We start from the raw sequence: 13,919 nt of genomic DNA, 5'->3' as shown, positions 1-13,919 counted from the left end.
GTTTCCTTTCACTATGTCTCCTGTCTTTCCATATCCAATATCCATCCACGCCAATTACATCACCAAACCGTATAGAGCAAATTCGCCTATTGTGTTATCGTCTCATTCTCGTATACACACTATACACCGACGACGATCGGAATTCAGTTATAAAGAAGCTAATACTCGTACGAGAAATTTCCATGCGCGATAAATTACTCTCGACGGGAGTTCTTACGTATTCCGACTACCTAAAAACCTGTCACTATTTTCTAACATCGCGATCCCAGCACCCCGACATAGCCCCGTCCTCTACCTGTCTTAATTCCCCGATCAGATAACCATTTTTTCCATACGACTATGAATAATGAAGGTTTTCTTTTTCGGAAGTGCTGGTACCTTATATCACGTATCTTTTCTCGTCGTCTAATGTCTCAATTATGCTATTGTAAAAGATCGCTCATATTTTATTCTCGATATCTTCCAAGTGCCTGCATTGACGATGCTCTCTTTCTAAGAAGTGTGCATGGTCTTGTTATCTATATGCAGTAGGATGTTACCAATGCGAATAAGTATGCGGAGAAATGCACTTCGGTATAATTTTAATCTGCGCCCAGTGTCCGAACGGTCTCTGTCTTTACACCTCTTTCAATTTATTTCAAGCTTCGTATGCATAAATAATGAACGGATGTCAGAGTATATAACGAGACATTTTTACATGGGCTGCAGTCGCCATTTTCTTCTTCTCGAGATTTTTTTTAGTGGTTAGAGCTTACGAAAATAAATATCGTCTGACAAAATTCCAGGAGTTAGATTGAATTTTTCGATTTCTGATAAATTTTTGAAAATCTCTGGACCATAAAATGCAAAAAAATAATAATTTCATCAAATCAACGTAGAAAGCTGAACTTTGGTATGTGCTCTAGGTATTTTCGGCACCCCCTGAAGATCTATTTTTATGGCATTTTTTCAAAAATATGAAACTTCCAAAATATGACTGAAGGCCCTAGAACAGCTTGAAACTATCTCCAATCGACTCAGCATGTTGAAATTAGGGCATCGAGTAGATTTCAACTCTCCAACCTTATTGGGTGAAATTTTGTTGAAATGTAATATTTCAACAATCTACTGAAGGCTCCAGAACTACTGAAGACGGTTGGAAACCTCCACACCAAATTTCAGTTTTCCAGGTCAATTTGGCAGAATTTAGATTTTTTCAATTTTTCTGCTCAAATTCGATTTTTAAAAATTCACCAAAAATCAAAAAAATGCACTTAAACATCTCAAATTTTGGCAAATGGAAAATGTATTTTTCTGGTAAAAGCTGTGCCCAGCTCAAATTTTTTTTATCAGGTAAAAAATCACCCTCGTAAATTTTTTTTCAGGTTTTCAATTTTGAAAATTTTTCATTGAGAACCGAAATATTTTTCTCACATTGTTATTTTCTTTAATCAAAATGAGAAGAGAGATACAAGAAAGAAGAGGGTGAAATAATTTCTCAAAAATTTTCTTAATCATTCAATATTCAAAAAAGGTGACCTTGAGAGTGTTTTCCAATTTGAGAAATTCTAGTTGAAAATCGTGTTTTTCTCATTGCAATATTTTGACAATGCAAGGTACTGAAAATCTCAATGATTTTGTTCAAAATCAAAATTACCTCAAGGTTTTCATCTCAAATTTTTTTCTCAAGTGAAAATTCATCATTTTTGAAAATATTCGGGTTGAAATTCCATTTTTTTCAGCACAGAATTAAATTTTAAAAATATTAGAAGCAAGTTATTCCCTCTATTTTTTTTCAATCATGTTCCATATACGTCATCGTAATTTCGATTTGATAATTGCGCGAGGCACTAATGGTGAGAGGGGGAGGGCAAATAATATTAGGTGTACTTTCGTACATCTTATTGCATATTTTTGAGTACCTATCATTGTTGAGGTCTTTTCTTTTCGAGCAGGAGGTGGGGGGGGGGGTTGAAAATTTGGTGAGAGTGAGAAAAATTGCGAAATAATGCCAAAAAAGGTTGGTAAAAATCACAGAACGCTTACTCGATTCTGAAGCTTTCTAGTGAAGGTATTTTTTTTCGAGCAGGGGGTGGGAGGGGGTGGAAAAATTGGAGAGAGTGAGGAAAATTGCGAAATAATGCCCAAAAAGGTTGGTAAAAATCGCAGATCTCTTACTCGATTCTGAAGCTTTCTAGTGAAGGTCTTTTCTTTTCGACAGGTAGTAGGGAGGGGGGGGTTGGAAAATTGGAGAGAGCGAGAAAAATTGCGAAATAACCTTCGAAAAAGGTTGGTAAAAATCGCAAATCTCTTACTCAATTTTGAAGCTTTCTAGTGAAGGTTTTTTCTTTTCGAGCAGGAAGTGGTAGGGGGGGGGGGTGAAAAATTGTACAGAGTGCGAAAAATTGCGAAATAATGCCAAAAAAGGCTGAAAAAAATCACAAATCTCTTTCTCGATTCTGAAGCTTTCAGTGAGCTCAAAATTACAAAAAATATTCAAGATGAACATGTTGCCTACACATCAAAATAAAGGGACAAGTTATTATGTAGTATGCTTCCAGAAGAAAAATAAAAAATAAATAAAGGACAAGTTATTAGTACCATACTTCCAGAAAAAAAATGAAAAATGAAGATTTTTACTATGGAGACGAAATTGGAGAAATTTTGTGATGATGATGATTTGTTTGCCTAACATCACATTGGAAGGGGCTGTTAACTATTTTTGCCAAAAGTATTCAAATAATCAAAGATGTTTATGCCCCTTCTCGTTTGACTTCAGACAGTTCAGACAAAAAACTATCTTCGTAAAATTCATTTCTTACATTCAAAGTAAGCTACTTTCAGTTTTCGTTTTAAAAAAATAAATTTTTCGACTTTCATTTCGTTTTTGAGATTTTATCAGACAGCGCGTTGATTGGATCTGTTCAAATCTGGTTAGATCCATTCAAGTCTTTCCTATATGATGTAATCTGGCCTGAAAAGATCTTATCCGATCAAGTCATGGTGAAGTTGAATCCATGGAATGTCTGGATCTGATCACATCTAAACAATTTTGCCCCCTGGGATATGTCGAAAAAATTCTTAATTTTTGCTTTAATCAAAATTTTAAAATTCATTTTTGATTTCAGATGCTTACCTATTTTTTAAGCAAAATGTACATTTTTCAGTGTTTCATTTTTGATATTTTGGGCTCATGAGAATAGCTCTAGAATTATGCGGGTACGAGATCTGCAATTTTCATCACTTCATTCAGTCTAGCTAAGAGCTTGATCTTTGTTCTGAACCAAATTTTTAATCTTGGGAGCATGAAAAAACTAGCTAACTCTTGAAGCTGCAGTTTTTAGAATCTTTACAGCTGAATTTTTGAGGAAGAGCTGAACTCAAAAATCAAAATTTGCAATCAAGGTTCGAGTTCTGTATTGTCACAAACGAAAGCTGTTGAAAAAAACGGACGAAGGTTCGAGCTACTAATCTCGAATGAAGGCTCTTCAAAGCTTGCCAGTCGTTTGAAAAAAAAAATTACTTTTAAAGCTACTTTCTTAAAATTTCGGATAGCTTCGCAGAAAGAATAAAGCTCAAAAAATTAGAGCTCAGCTTGCTCAATACTGTCAGGAGAAAGCAAATAAATCAGAATTACTGCGCGAGAGCATCTTGATTTTTCCTCAAATTATCAATTTTTCAGTCTCGACTTGAAAATTTTTCCAATTGTTCAGCAAATACCCAATTTTTTCCATTTTTAGTTTTGTAATCCGTGAAATGTCAAGCTACTCTATGCCCTGCTCCCTCCAAAGTCCAATTGTACGAGAAAATACTAGAACTATCTAATAACAATTATGTACGTTTCAAACAGAAAGTTCAACTTACCAAACTGACTCCTCATCCAAGGATAAAGCGGACTAGGTAAGGATGCGGAGGTATTATTTGGTTGCGGTTGCTGCTGGTTAGGCGGCTGTTGCTGCAGCGGCGGCGTTTGCTGGTGCTGGTTAACCACAACTTGTTGGTGATGGCCGGTGGGCGGGGCTTGACTAACATTATTGTAATAATTTTGTTGCTGATTTGGTAAACTTTGCTGATGCATCGAGTGCTGATGCTGATGGTTAGACAGATGATGCGGCTGATGCTGCTGCGGATGGTGGTGCGCGTGATGGTTATTCATGGTGGGATCGAGTTCGGTAGGGCTGCCGGGATCTCCGGCTATGCCATTGGTAACGGCCGCTTGCATTTTACAGCTAGCGTATATGGTGGGCGTCTGATGACCGTTCTGGGTCATGTGAACCATGCCAGTAGGCGAGTCGGGCCGGTACCCGTCGACGATGCCGGCTTGACCGCCGTAGTAGGGCGAATTCCTGATATCCATCCGGTCGAAGGGTGGAAATCGGGGGTATGGCATACCTTGAGGTGGTTGACCGGCGGCCGGAGGGCCTCCATAATGTGGCGGCGGTATACCTTGCCGAAGACCGATCACAGAAGGGTCGCACGAGTTCGGGTCAACGACCCCGTTACTCTGAGCCAGCACCGTGGCGCCGTAGTGTTGGTGTTGCTGGTGCGGATGTTCGGCCGGAACGACGCCGCCGTTACGCATATCTGACATGTACGAGTTGCCGAAATACGAACTCATGTTCGTCAAATCGCCGCAAGAAACCTCCAGTTTGACTTTTGGTTATTGGATCTGCTTCCCAGTCGAATACACAAGAAGAACGGTGAATGGAAATCGAACGACCGCGCTGCGGGCTCGAATTTTACACTTCTCGGACGCGTCACACGCGCGAGAACACTTTTAAACTTTTTTTTTTGGAATGCACACGCGACAATGACACTTGACGGAACTACACACTATACCATAAATGGACGACCATCGCGAACATATTAATCGACATCAACGCGAACTAATCATATTTCACTTTCATCCGATCTGATTATCGCTCCGGAACGGTGTACGAACGCCGCAAAGTATTTTTGAGCCTCGAATGATATTTTCTCGAATGTCGCGATTCACCGGAATACGTTTGCACTGCAGATTCGTGGTGAACTGGTCGCAGCAAATCAACCGATCGACGTTCCCTGTTTTGCGAATAATGCATCCGCCCCTGCAAAACGCAAACAAAATACCAAAATCCATCAATAAACAGTCGAGTTATAGTTGAAATTTTTACATATACGGCTAAAGGTACCACCAATACACAGATCCCCATCGTGTTACAAATTTTTCAATGAAAAATCCGCTCCACGGCGTGTCCTACAACACAATGCAGCTGGGTGTATTTGCAAATACACCACGCCGCCGCCGACATCATCGGCAATGAACAATAGACACGAACGCGTGTTCGCACCTACCTTTTTCAAATCGCATTCAAAAACTCTATCCTATACCTCGTACGCATACGAGTACAAATTTCCAAGGTAATTAATTAAAATCGAGTCAAATTTCACGCTCACAATTACCCAAACATGTCGCACAAAAGGGTAATTAAGATGTCTTCGCGCGTGTAAATATGGTTGCCGATATACACAGCCATATGTATGGGCATATAGAGCCCTGTGGCAAATCAACCGTTCTAGTTGTTCTTGGTAAAAAGTTTTGTATTTTTTTCCTTCTGTACACAAATGTAAGCGCTCATTGACATTTGACATATTGGATTCTGTATGGTTTATTGTCGAAGACATCTGCCATAATTTACACACCAAAACGATCGATATGTGTACGATTTACTTATTGCAGACGTCCACGAGAAGGAGAAACCACCGATCCAAGCAGATCAAGCAAAAAACTGTTATTTGTTTTTAGAACATTGACACGAAGGGGAGAGGAAAGAGGTTGTCAAAGGACAAAACGACTGCAAAATTGAAATCGGAAAAATAAGATGGCCTCCTTAGATGCCAAAGAGTTAAACTCTTTTTCTTGGTGTTTTTTAATGAATTGAAGGAAAAATAACTTTCTTGAAAGTTTAGAATTTCTAGTTGAAAAATGGTTCTGCGAATATCTACTTCGAATTACGAGGGTGGCATCGATGATTTCTTTCCACGGATCGAAGGAGAACACTTTCAGCCATCTTTCGTAAACCTAAACGTAAACCGTCTGATTTTTGATAAAAAATCGACCATTATTGAAAATTGATTGACTGAACCCGAAAAATCGATTTACTCGCTATTTTAAATCCCACAGATTATTCATTTTCGAAATGAAAAAAATCAATTTTTGTCCCTCTAAAATAAACTTTTGGGTCAAAAATCGATCATAATAAAAAATCGATGGATTCAATCCCAAAGTCGATTCATTTGCAATTTTCAATTTCGAATGATCAAACATGTTCAAAATGAAAATTATAAACTTCTGGGTAAAAAATCAATAAGTATGGAGAATCGATAGATCGAACTCCGAAAATCGATTTATTTGCGATTTTCGATCTTAAGGATTCATCATCTTCAAAATGAAAAAAAAATCAATTTCAGCCTCAAAAACTGGTAGCATTCAAAAATCGATTAATCGAACTCCGAAAATCGATTTATTTGCGATTTCCGATCTCACGTGATTCATCATGTTCAAAATGAAAAAATCAGTCTTTAGCCTCAAAAACTGGTAGCATTCAAAAATCGATTAATCGAACTCCGAAAATCGATTTATTTGCGATTTTCGATCTTAAGTGATTCATCATGTTCAAAATGAAAAAAAAATCAATTTCAGCCTCAAAAACTGGTAGCATTCAAAAATCGATTTATTTGCGATTTTCGATCTCACGTGATTCATCATGTTCAAAATGAAAAAAATCAGTCTTTAGCCTCAAAAAACTGGTCGCAATCAAAAATCGATTAATTGAACTCCGAAAATCGATTTATTTGCGATTTTCGATCTCACGTGATTCACCAGGTTCAAAATGAAAAAAATCAGTTTTTAGCCTCAAAAACTGGTCGCAATCAAAAGTCGATTAGTCGAACTCCAAAAGTCGATTAATCAAACTCCAAAAATCGATTTATTTGCGATTTTCAATTCCATGTGATTAATCATGTTCAAAATGGAAAAAATCAGTTTTAGCCTCAAAAATAAACTTTTGGATCAAAAATTGATTGATCGAATACCAACAATCATTTCATTTGCAATTTTTGATTTCACATGATCGAATACGTTCCAACTGAACAATCAATTTCAGCTTCAAAAATAAATTTCCAGATCAAAAATCAGTCATTATCGAAAGTCGATCAATTGAATTCAAAAAATCGATTCATTTGCGATTCTCAAAGTGACCGACCCCTTCAAAATCATCGGGAGGTCACAAAGAGAGAAAGATTGATCTGATCAAGTCTGAACAGATCTAATCAGATCAAAAACCTGGCCTGATTACATCTGATCAAATGTGATCTAATCTAGTCAATCGAATCTGATTTGATCAATTCAAAGCTAGTCAGATCCGATCAGATCTTCCTCATTGGATTTGAGTTGAGCAGATCTGAATAGATTTGATCCGATTGAAACGTTGCTCTGACTAAACCTGATCAGGTCCAATCTGATACATAGAATGTTTAGATTGAATCAAATATGATTAGATCCAATCCTTTTCGCTGAAATCCTTCTAAAGGGATCTTTCTTTGAGCTTTTGAAGTTTTTCTTCAATTTCTCAATAGGTATAGGTACAAATACATAATTATAAGTAACTTGAACTAGGTACACAAAAAGTCATCATGAAGAAAAAAATGATAAAATTTGTACTCAACAAAAAGATTCTGCACCTAACAAGATGAAATTTTATGTAAATCAAGAAAATGGGGACCCCTGCGTTCAAATTTTCTGAATGAAACTAAGCAACCTGAAAAAAATACTCTTGATGACGTTTTGTTAAAATTTCAGAAATGCCAAAAATTCAAAGAATCCATTCGACACACATTCTATGATTCAAAAGCTTTTCTCTCAAGAGGAACATTACTTATGTTAGTTTAGTATGCAATGAAAATTGGGGAGAAAGAATCTACTGTATTTGGGCAAATTTGTCGAATAATTTTAAAATAATTTTTTCAAATTTTGATTGCCACACAGAAAGCCATAATCATAAAAATGGAAAAAATATAAAAAAGATCACCTGCAGAAATGATCGCATATTATGTACATTGAAATGCATAAAATTGAGTGATTTTGTTTTACCTTTTCATCCTATTTGTTCAACACGAAAATTTCAACACACTATACGTACAATTTTACAATATCCGGACTGACCTATAAATTTTTTTCTCTCATTTTCAAGGGGAAGTCATCAGCATACGATGCTGTCTGATATAAATTCGTATTTCCCAACTCGTCTATTTTTATGTATTTTAAGTTTTCCCTTCGTATCGTTGCCAAGTCGACCGCATTCAAACGTAGCGCTTTCATTAATAATGATCAATGTAGCGAGAAATTGTTATAATTTTTATAGGAAAGGACCCTCCTTGTGACGCGACTGACGACGATGTCGTTGACGTTGGCGTCATAGTCGCAATTGTACCTAGACCTACTCTTAGAGACACGATTATAATACGTAAAAGTTCCCAATGATTCGGGATCGATTTGGATTCCTTGGGAGAAGGATCCGAATTTGGCGGATCCAAAAAAATCATTTTGAATGGAATCAAAAACCGATTTTTTCAATTTTAGATTATGCAAGCAATTTTTAAGAGTCGAAAAAATTGAGTTTCATATCCTTTTTGAATGGACACTCGAACGTCTATTCTCATGAGGTTGTTCGAGTTTTTCATTTCTTTCGTAAAATTGATCATCTATTTTTATTTTTATTTTTTTCTAATCCAGCCATGTTTTCAAAAATGAAACGAAATTAGGGACAATGCCCTACACAGCATTAATTTGAACAAAAGTAGCGTGTTGCATGAATTTTTATAAAATACATGGAAAAAATAATATATCTTTACACCAAAATAACAATGAATGGAGGAGTGTGAAGGGGGGAGGGGAAGGGGTTAACATCTCACCAACTCAGTCGAGACCAGAACAGCGATAAAAGAACTCTATAATTATAAGTGGAAAACTCCACGAAACTGAGAACACCTTGATCCAAAGTCTACCACATCAGATAAGCAATTCAACGTGACATCGCGAGCCGGACACCGAAACCGTGCCGGACCATCCCACAAGCGTGTTCGGCGGACGGTTTCGTGAATAAAAACGGAATAAATAAACCCTCTCTGCAGCCAAAGCGAAGGAAAAAAACACAACACAGAACAATATCAAAACTCACCAATAATACTCGTATAAATGTACTTAGCTACATGATAAGTTGTAATTCACTCGATTGTAAGTATGTAAAAAAAAAAAACTTGAGACACACACGACACAAAAACTTGAGACTCGTACCATATCACTCATCGTCGTGTAGTTTAAGTATGCACACAAGGTGATCTGTGGTGGATGTTTGAAAGGAACATTATGGCGATTTTTGTTTGTTTTCGAGTGAAAAACTTTGACTATGGGATGGTGTGTGTGGTGCTAGTTAAAAGAATGATTTTTGTTGGCGCTCATTATATCTAAACAGTAGCAATCGACTCGGTAATAGGTGAACAAACGGGATATACGACATTTGTCATGTGTTCACTGTTGATGAAGCAAATCGCCAGGAAATGAATCCATCACGTTTTTTCGCCCGGCTCGACTCGGCGGCCAATCCGTTTGTTACGATGCTTACGAGGGCGAAACGAGACCGCAGAAAAAAGAATCGTACAATTTTACCGCCATCACGTGTGCGGTAAATTACCAAATGCACTGTACTGTTCCAGTGTGAGTGTACGTCATATACGACACAACTTACACTAACACATTCGTAAATCGAGTAATTCGAAAAATATCCCACTCGTCGTCTTATTCATACACCCACCACCCAACCGCATCATCTACTAAGCCTTAGGAAGACGTACGTAAAAGGATAGGAGGAAATTCCACCAAAATGCGAAATTTCTCTGTCGCCAATGTTTTTAGACGACTCGATTGTTTTATAGACTGGACTAATTAACTCGCATCACGCAAACATACCCCAAATTACCCACACAGTCGAGCCCGATCATACCATCAATCTGATCGAATTGGCCAGCAAATCCGTGAATCTGTCGTCATCGATATTTCATCCTTATAGCTATACCCATACCCATACATCACCATCATCTATCAAATTCAACGTGTTTACCCGAACATTTAAAAAATTACCTCATTAAAAGTCAATGATCACTGTAGCATAATGTACTATACTTGCAGTGCGCTACACGGCTGCATGAGAATCGTACCCAAGTCATTCGTTCCTTTTTTTTTTCTTCTTCGTTCTTTATTTCTTTCTAAACCATCGTGCCAATTTTTTTCTCTCTTATGTACTTTAACTTAAACACCAAAACTTGTCAAACGTGCTCGTTTGAAAAATTACCAAAATGTTTTCCCCCTTCACTTTTATACATATACCGCACACCCTTTTTAGCTCGAGTAAGTATTTCTATATTTAAAAGGAAAATCAGGTAACGTATTGAATTTTCTATACGAGCATACAAAATAGGCACTTAAATGGTGAATTTCAGTTTGAAAACCGTTATGTTGCGGATAAAGATGATGAGAGAAGAAACAGAGGAACTGTGAAAGAAAACAGGACTCCGAAATTAGGTATTAGGTGTACCGATTTAGGTGGCTTTTACACGTACATTGTACATACAAGACTGATATGAGTGATATGTATTTAAATTTTATAGATTTTTTACAGATCTGCTTCAAATCATTAAATAATTTTGGAGGAAATGGAAGCAGAAGCATGAAAAATGTTTGATCGAGATAACGTAAGGAGGAGGAGGAGGTAAATATGCTTCAATTATTTTTCCATTGGCAGATGTGAGGATGCCTGGCAAAAAATCATGATCAGTAAAATTTTCAAGTAAGACTTTCACCCCCCCCCTCCTCACCTCGAGAGTGTAAAGTTTGGAAAAATTTTCAAATGCCTCTACATTTTTTTCTGTTTTTTTTGGGGGGGGGGGGTCATGTGGTCAAAGCTCAAATGTCAAGTTCAGGAGTTCTCAAAATGTACCTACTTTTTTCCTTTAAAATAATGCCACAATTTTTTGATTATGATCGATTGTAAAAATGGAATTGGACAACTAACTTACATTCCAAAATGGTAAAGGGCCTCAAAAAATCATTTAAACTGGAAACAATTCTAATAAAAAAATTCAAAACTATTGAAAAATTTTCAAAATTTTCAAATTCAAAATTGATTCAAGAATCTGAATTTTTCTTACGTTTTGTTATTTGCACATAATTTATGGGTTTCGTTTCATAAAATTGAGAAAAAAAGTGAAAAACATTATTATCCAATTTTATTTATAAACGTTCACATAACCTACCTAAATTTTTTAGAAAATCAATTAATTTTAGAAAATTATTCAAAAATTTTTTTTAGAAAAATTTCAATGAGAATGCCACAAAACACACTTACCTATTACCTAAGTACCTACTTATCTACTAAGTGTTTGAAAACCCAAAGTTTGTTGAACTTTGAGAACAAAATCATCAAAATTAAAAACAGAGAAACAAAAAAAAATGCAAAATTAGTTGAATCATTTTTTTTTTTAATGAAAGGCAATCAAATGAATCAACTATCAACTTGATATTCAAAATTTTGAAAAAAAATGGAAAAGAAGAAAGTCATAAATGAAACATGACAACTTTAAAAACTTAGATTTAAAAAAGTGGTACCCACTTAACAGTAAAAAAACCATATTGCTAATTTGGGGTAAGTTCACAATTTTTTTTTAAAGGAACTTGAAAAATCAACGACTTTTTTTAGATAGGTACAATAAAACCTTAAAACTTTCAAAATGGGAAAAATTTTTTTTTGAAATAAGTATAGATATTTTACAATTAATTTTAATTTTTTTAAAAATGTTAAAATATAAATTATCTAGGTAGGAATTTTTCAAAAAAAAAAAAAAAAAAAAAAATGTTGAATAAATTCAAAGGATTTATAATTAATAACATTTGCAGTCAATTGAATCATACCAAATGTGCACCATACTCATATGGACTTGGGAAGTTGTATTGGTTGCATAACTGTGCATTCGAAGGGGAATACCTATTCTAAAATGGATAGTCTGTATCATTCGCTTCACTAGAAGTAGGAATATTATTAATCAAATATAGTAGGTGTAATATTTCATACTTTCAAAAAATTAAAAAAAATAAAATAAAAAGATACTTATGGACACTAAAATGATTTGAACGATAATAAATAAAATCACAGGTATAGGTACCTATAAGAAATATTTCGTTTAACATCTAAAACTTTTTAAATTTTTTCATCTGTCTGAAACTTTTTTGAGAATCTTTCTGGAACTTTCAAAGGTCAACAAATTATAGATAAATATCTACTGAATTTTTCAATGTTTCATTTAGAAAAATTTTATAAAAATCAGATTTAGATTCCTACTTAATTTCAGTTTAAAAAAATATCGACCACAAATGTGTCTTGAGGTAAGTAACATGGAATTGGAAAAATTTAAAAATGATGAGTTAAGAAGAAAAATAGCATTTTGCAATTTCATATAAAAAGTCTGTTCAATTTCGACTTTTTCAATGTTCCTATTATCAGGTAAGATTGGGTTATTCATCTGCGGAAAGACTTTGTATTTTACATGCATTGTCCATCGAATAATGGAAAGATCTTGAATCCGTCTGATTTTTGCAAGATCAAAGATTATGATTTCAGATTCAAAATTTGATTAGATCCCAGATCGTGTATTTGGATCCATTTTTTTACAAATTTTGTCAATCAAACATCATAAAACTAGAAATTTGAAGTAACTTCATTTCACTGTAGCCCTCATCATTTTAAAATTTTTCTACTCTCTGAATTAATTTTAAAATCCATATCAGTTAAAATTATGATTAACTTACATATTTTCACTATTTTGCATCTGTAACGAAAAATTAAGAACTCTACACTCAAAATTGCCTGTTTTTTCTCTCCTTTTCAACCGAGTACAGTCTTACCTCAATGTAAAACTGGCCTAACACAACTAGGGGGCTTTTAAAATCCGAATCTTCTTTTAATGGCGGTCTCATCAGTATCAAGAGCGACTGACAGAGAAGCACAGATACTACAATTCTACTCAACGTATTCCTCACACATACTTACAGTACATATACCCGAATGATAATATACGTTATATAGAAGAGAGTGAGAAAGAGACAGACGTATACAAAAAAAAAGATACTCCAATACACAGGAATACATTTTCTTTCCCCTTTTAGCAGCTCGATCGCGGTACGTTTATCTTGCTCTCGTACACTGCGCTATAGAGACGAAGAAGAAGATTAGGTACGTGTATATCGCATCCGGGGCACGCAGATGAACAAAGATGCTCATAATAACGCCCATTTAATTAACCAGAACGACCGGCACATAACGTTTAAAAAACCATTGCCGAGTGACTAGCAGTCAATTTGCACTTATTAAATCATATTACTTTTATAGCGTTCTACTCGCTTATTTTTATGATAATGTTGTGCTGCTCTGCCACCGTCACCGCCACCGCTGCCGCGTCTCGCTCAATGAATAATGTCTTTATTAAGAGGCGCGCGAGCCGTACGCCAACGAGTTGTAATTAATCGCTAATTCTTAGGTACTTTTACGTACACACACAGAGCTGATTTCAATACAAAGTATAATACTCTGTAATCTACATATTACAAGCCTATACGGAATATCTTTGAAAAACAAACGAATTTCGTAAATAAATATACGGTAGCGTTTGGAATTTTTTTTATAGGATATGGTTCGAGGTCTTTATCGTGTGTGAATTTTTAAGAAGGCTCGTCAATTCGTTCGAAAGCAGTTATTATATCATTGACGCAGGAAAATTCATCTCTCAATACGCGTTGCGAATGCTTCGCTGGTTTAATTATAACAATCGTCGAAACCAGTAAGTACCAAAAA

General features: G+C 35.5%; 1 protein-coding gene across 1 annotated transcript in view; it reads right to left on the bottom strand.

Annotated features, from left to right (window-relative positions):
• The window catches only part of LOC135842437 (homeotic protein antennapedia-like), a 58,595-nt gene that overhangs the window by 15,694 nt on the left and 28,982 nt on the right, over positions 1–13,919 (bottom strand). Inside the window, exon 2 of the mRNA XM_065359899.1 lies at positions 3,844–5,066. Coding sequence (XP_065215971.1) covers positions 3,844–4,597 — 754 coding nt within the window. The 5' untranslated portion in view covers positions 4,598–5,066. The remainder of the gene's footprint in view (positions 1–3,843; positions 5,067–13,919) is intronic.

This window comes from Planococcus citri, chromosome 4, assembly GCF_950023065.1.
Source record: "Planococcus citri chromosome 4, ihPlaCitr1.1, whole genome shotgun sequence".
In the NCBI taxonomy this organism is placed as follows: Eukaryota; Metazoa; Arthropoda; class Insecta; order Hemiptera; family Pseudococcidae; genus Planococcus; species Planococcus citri.
This window is presented reverse-complemented; position numbering and strand designations above follow the sequence as displayed.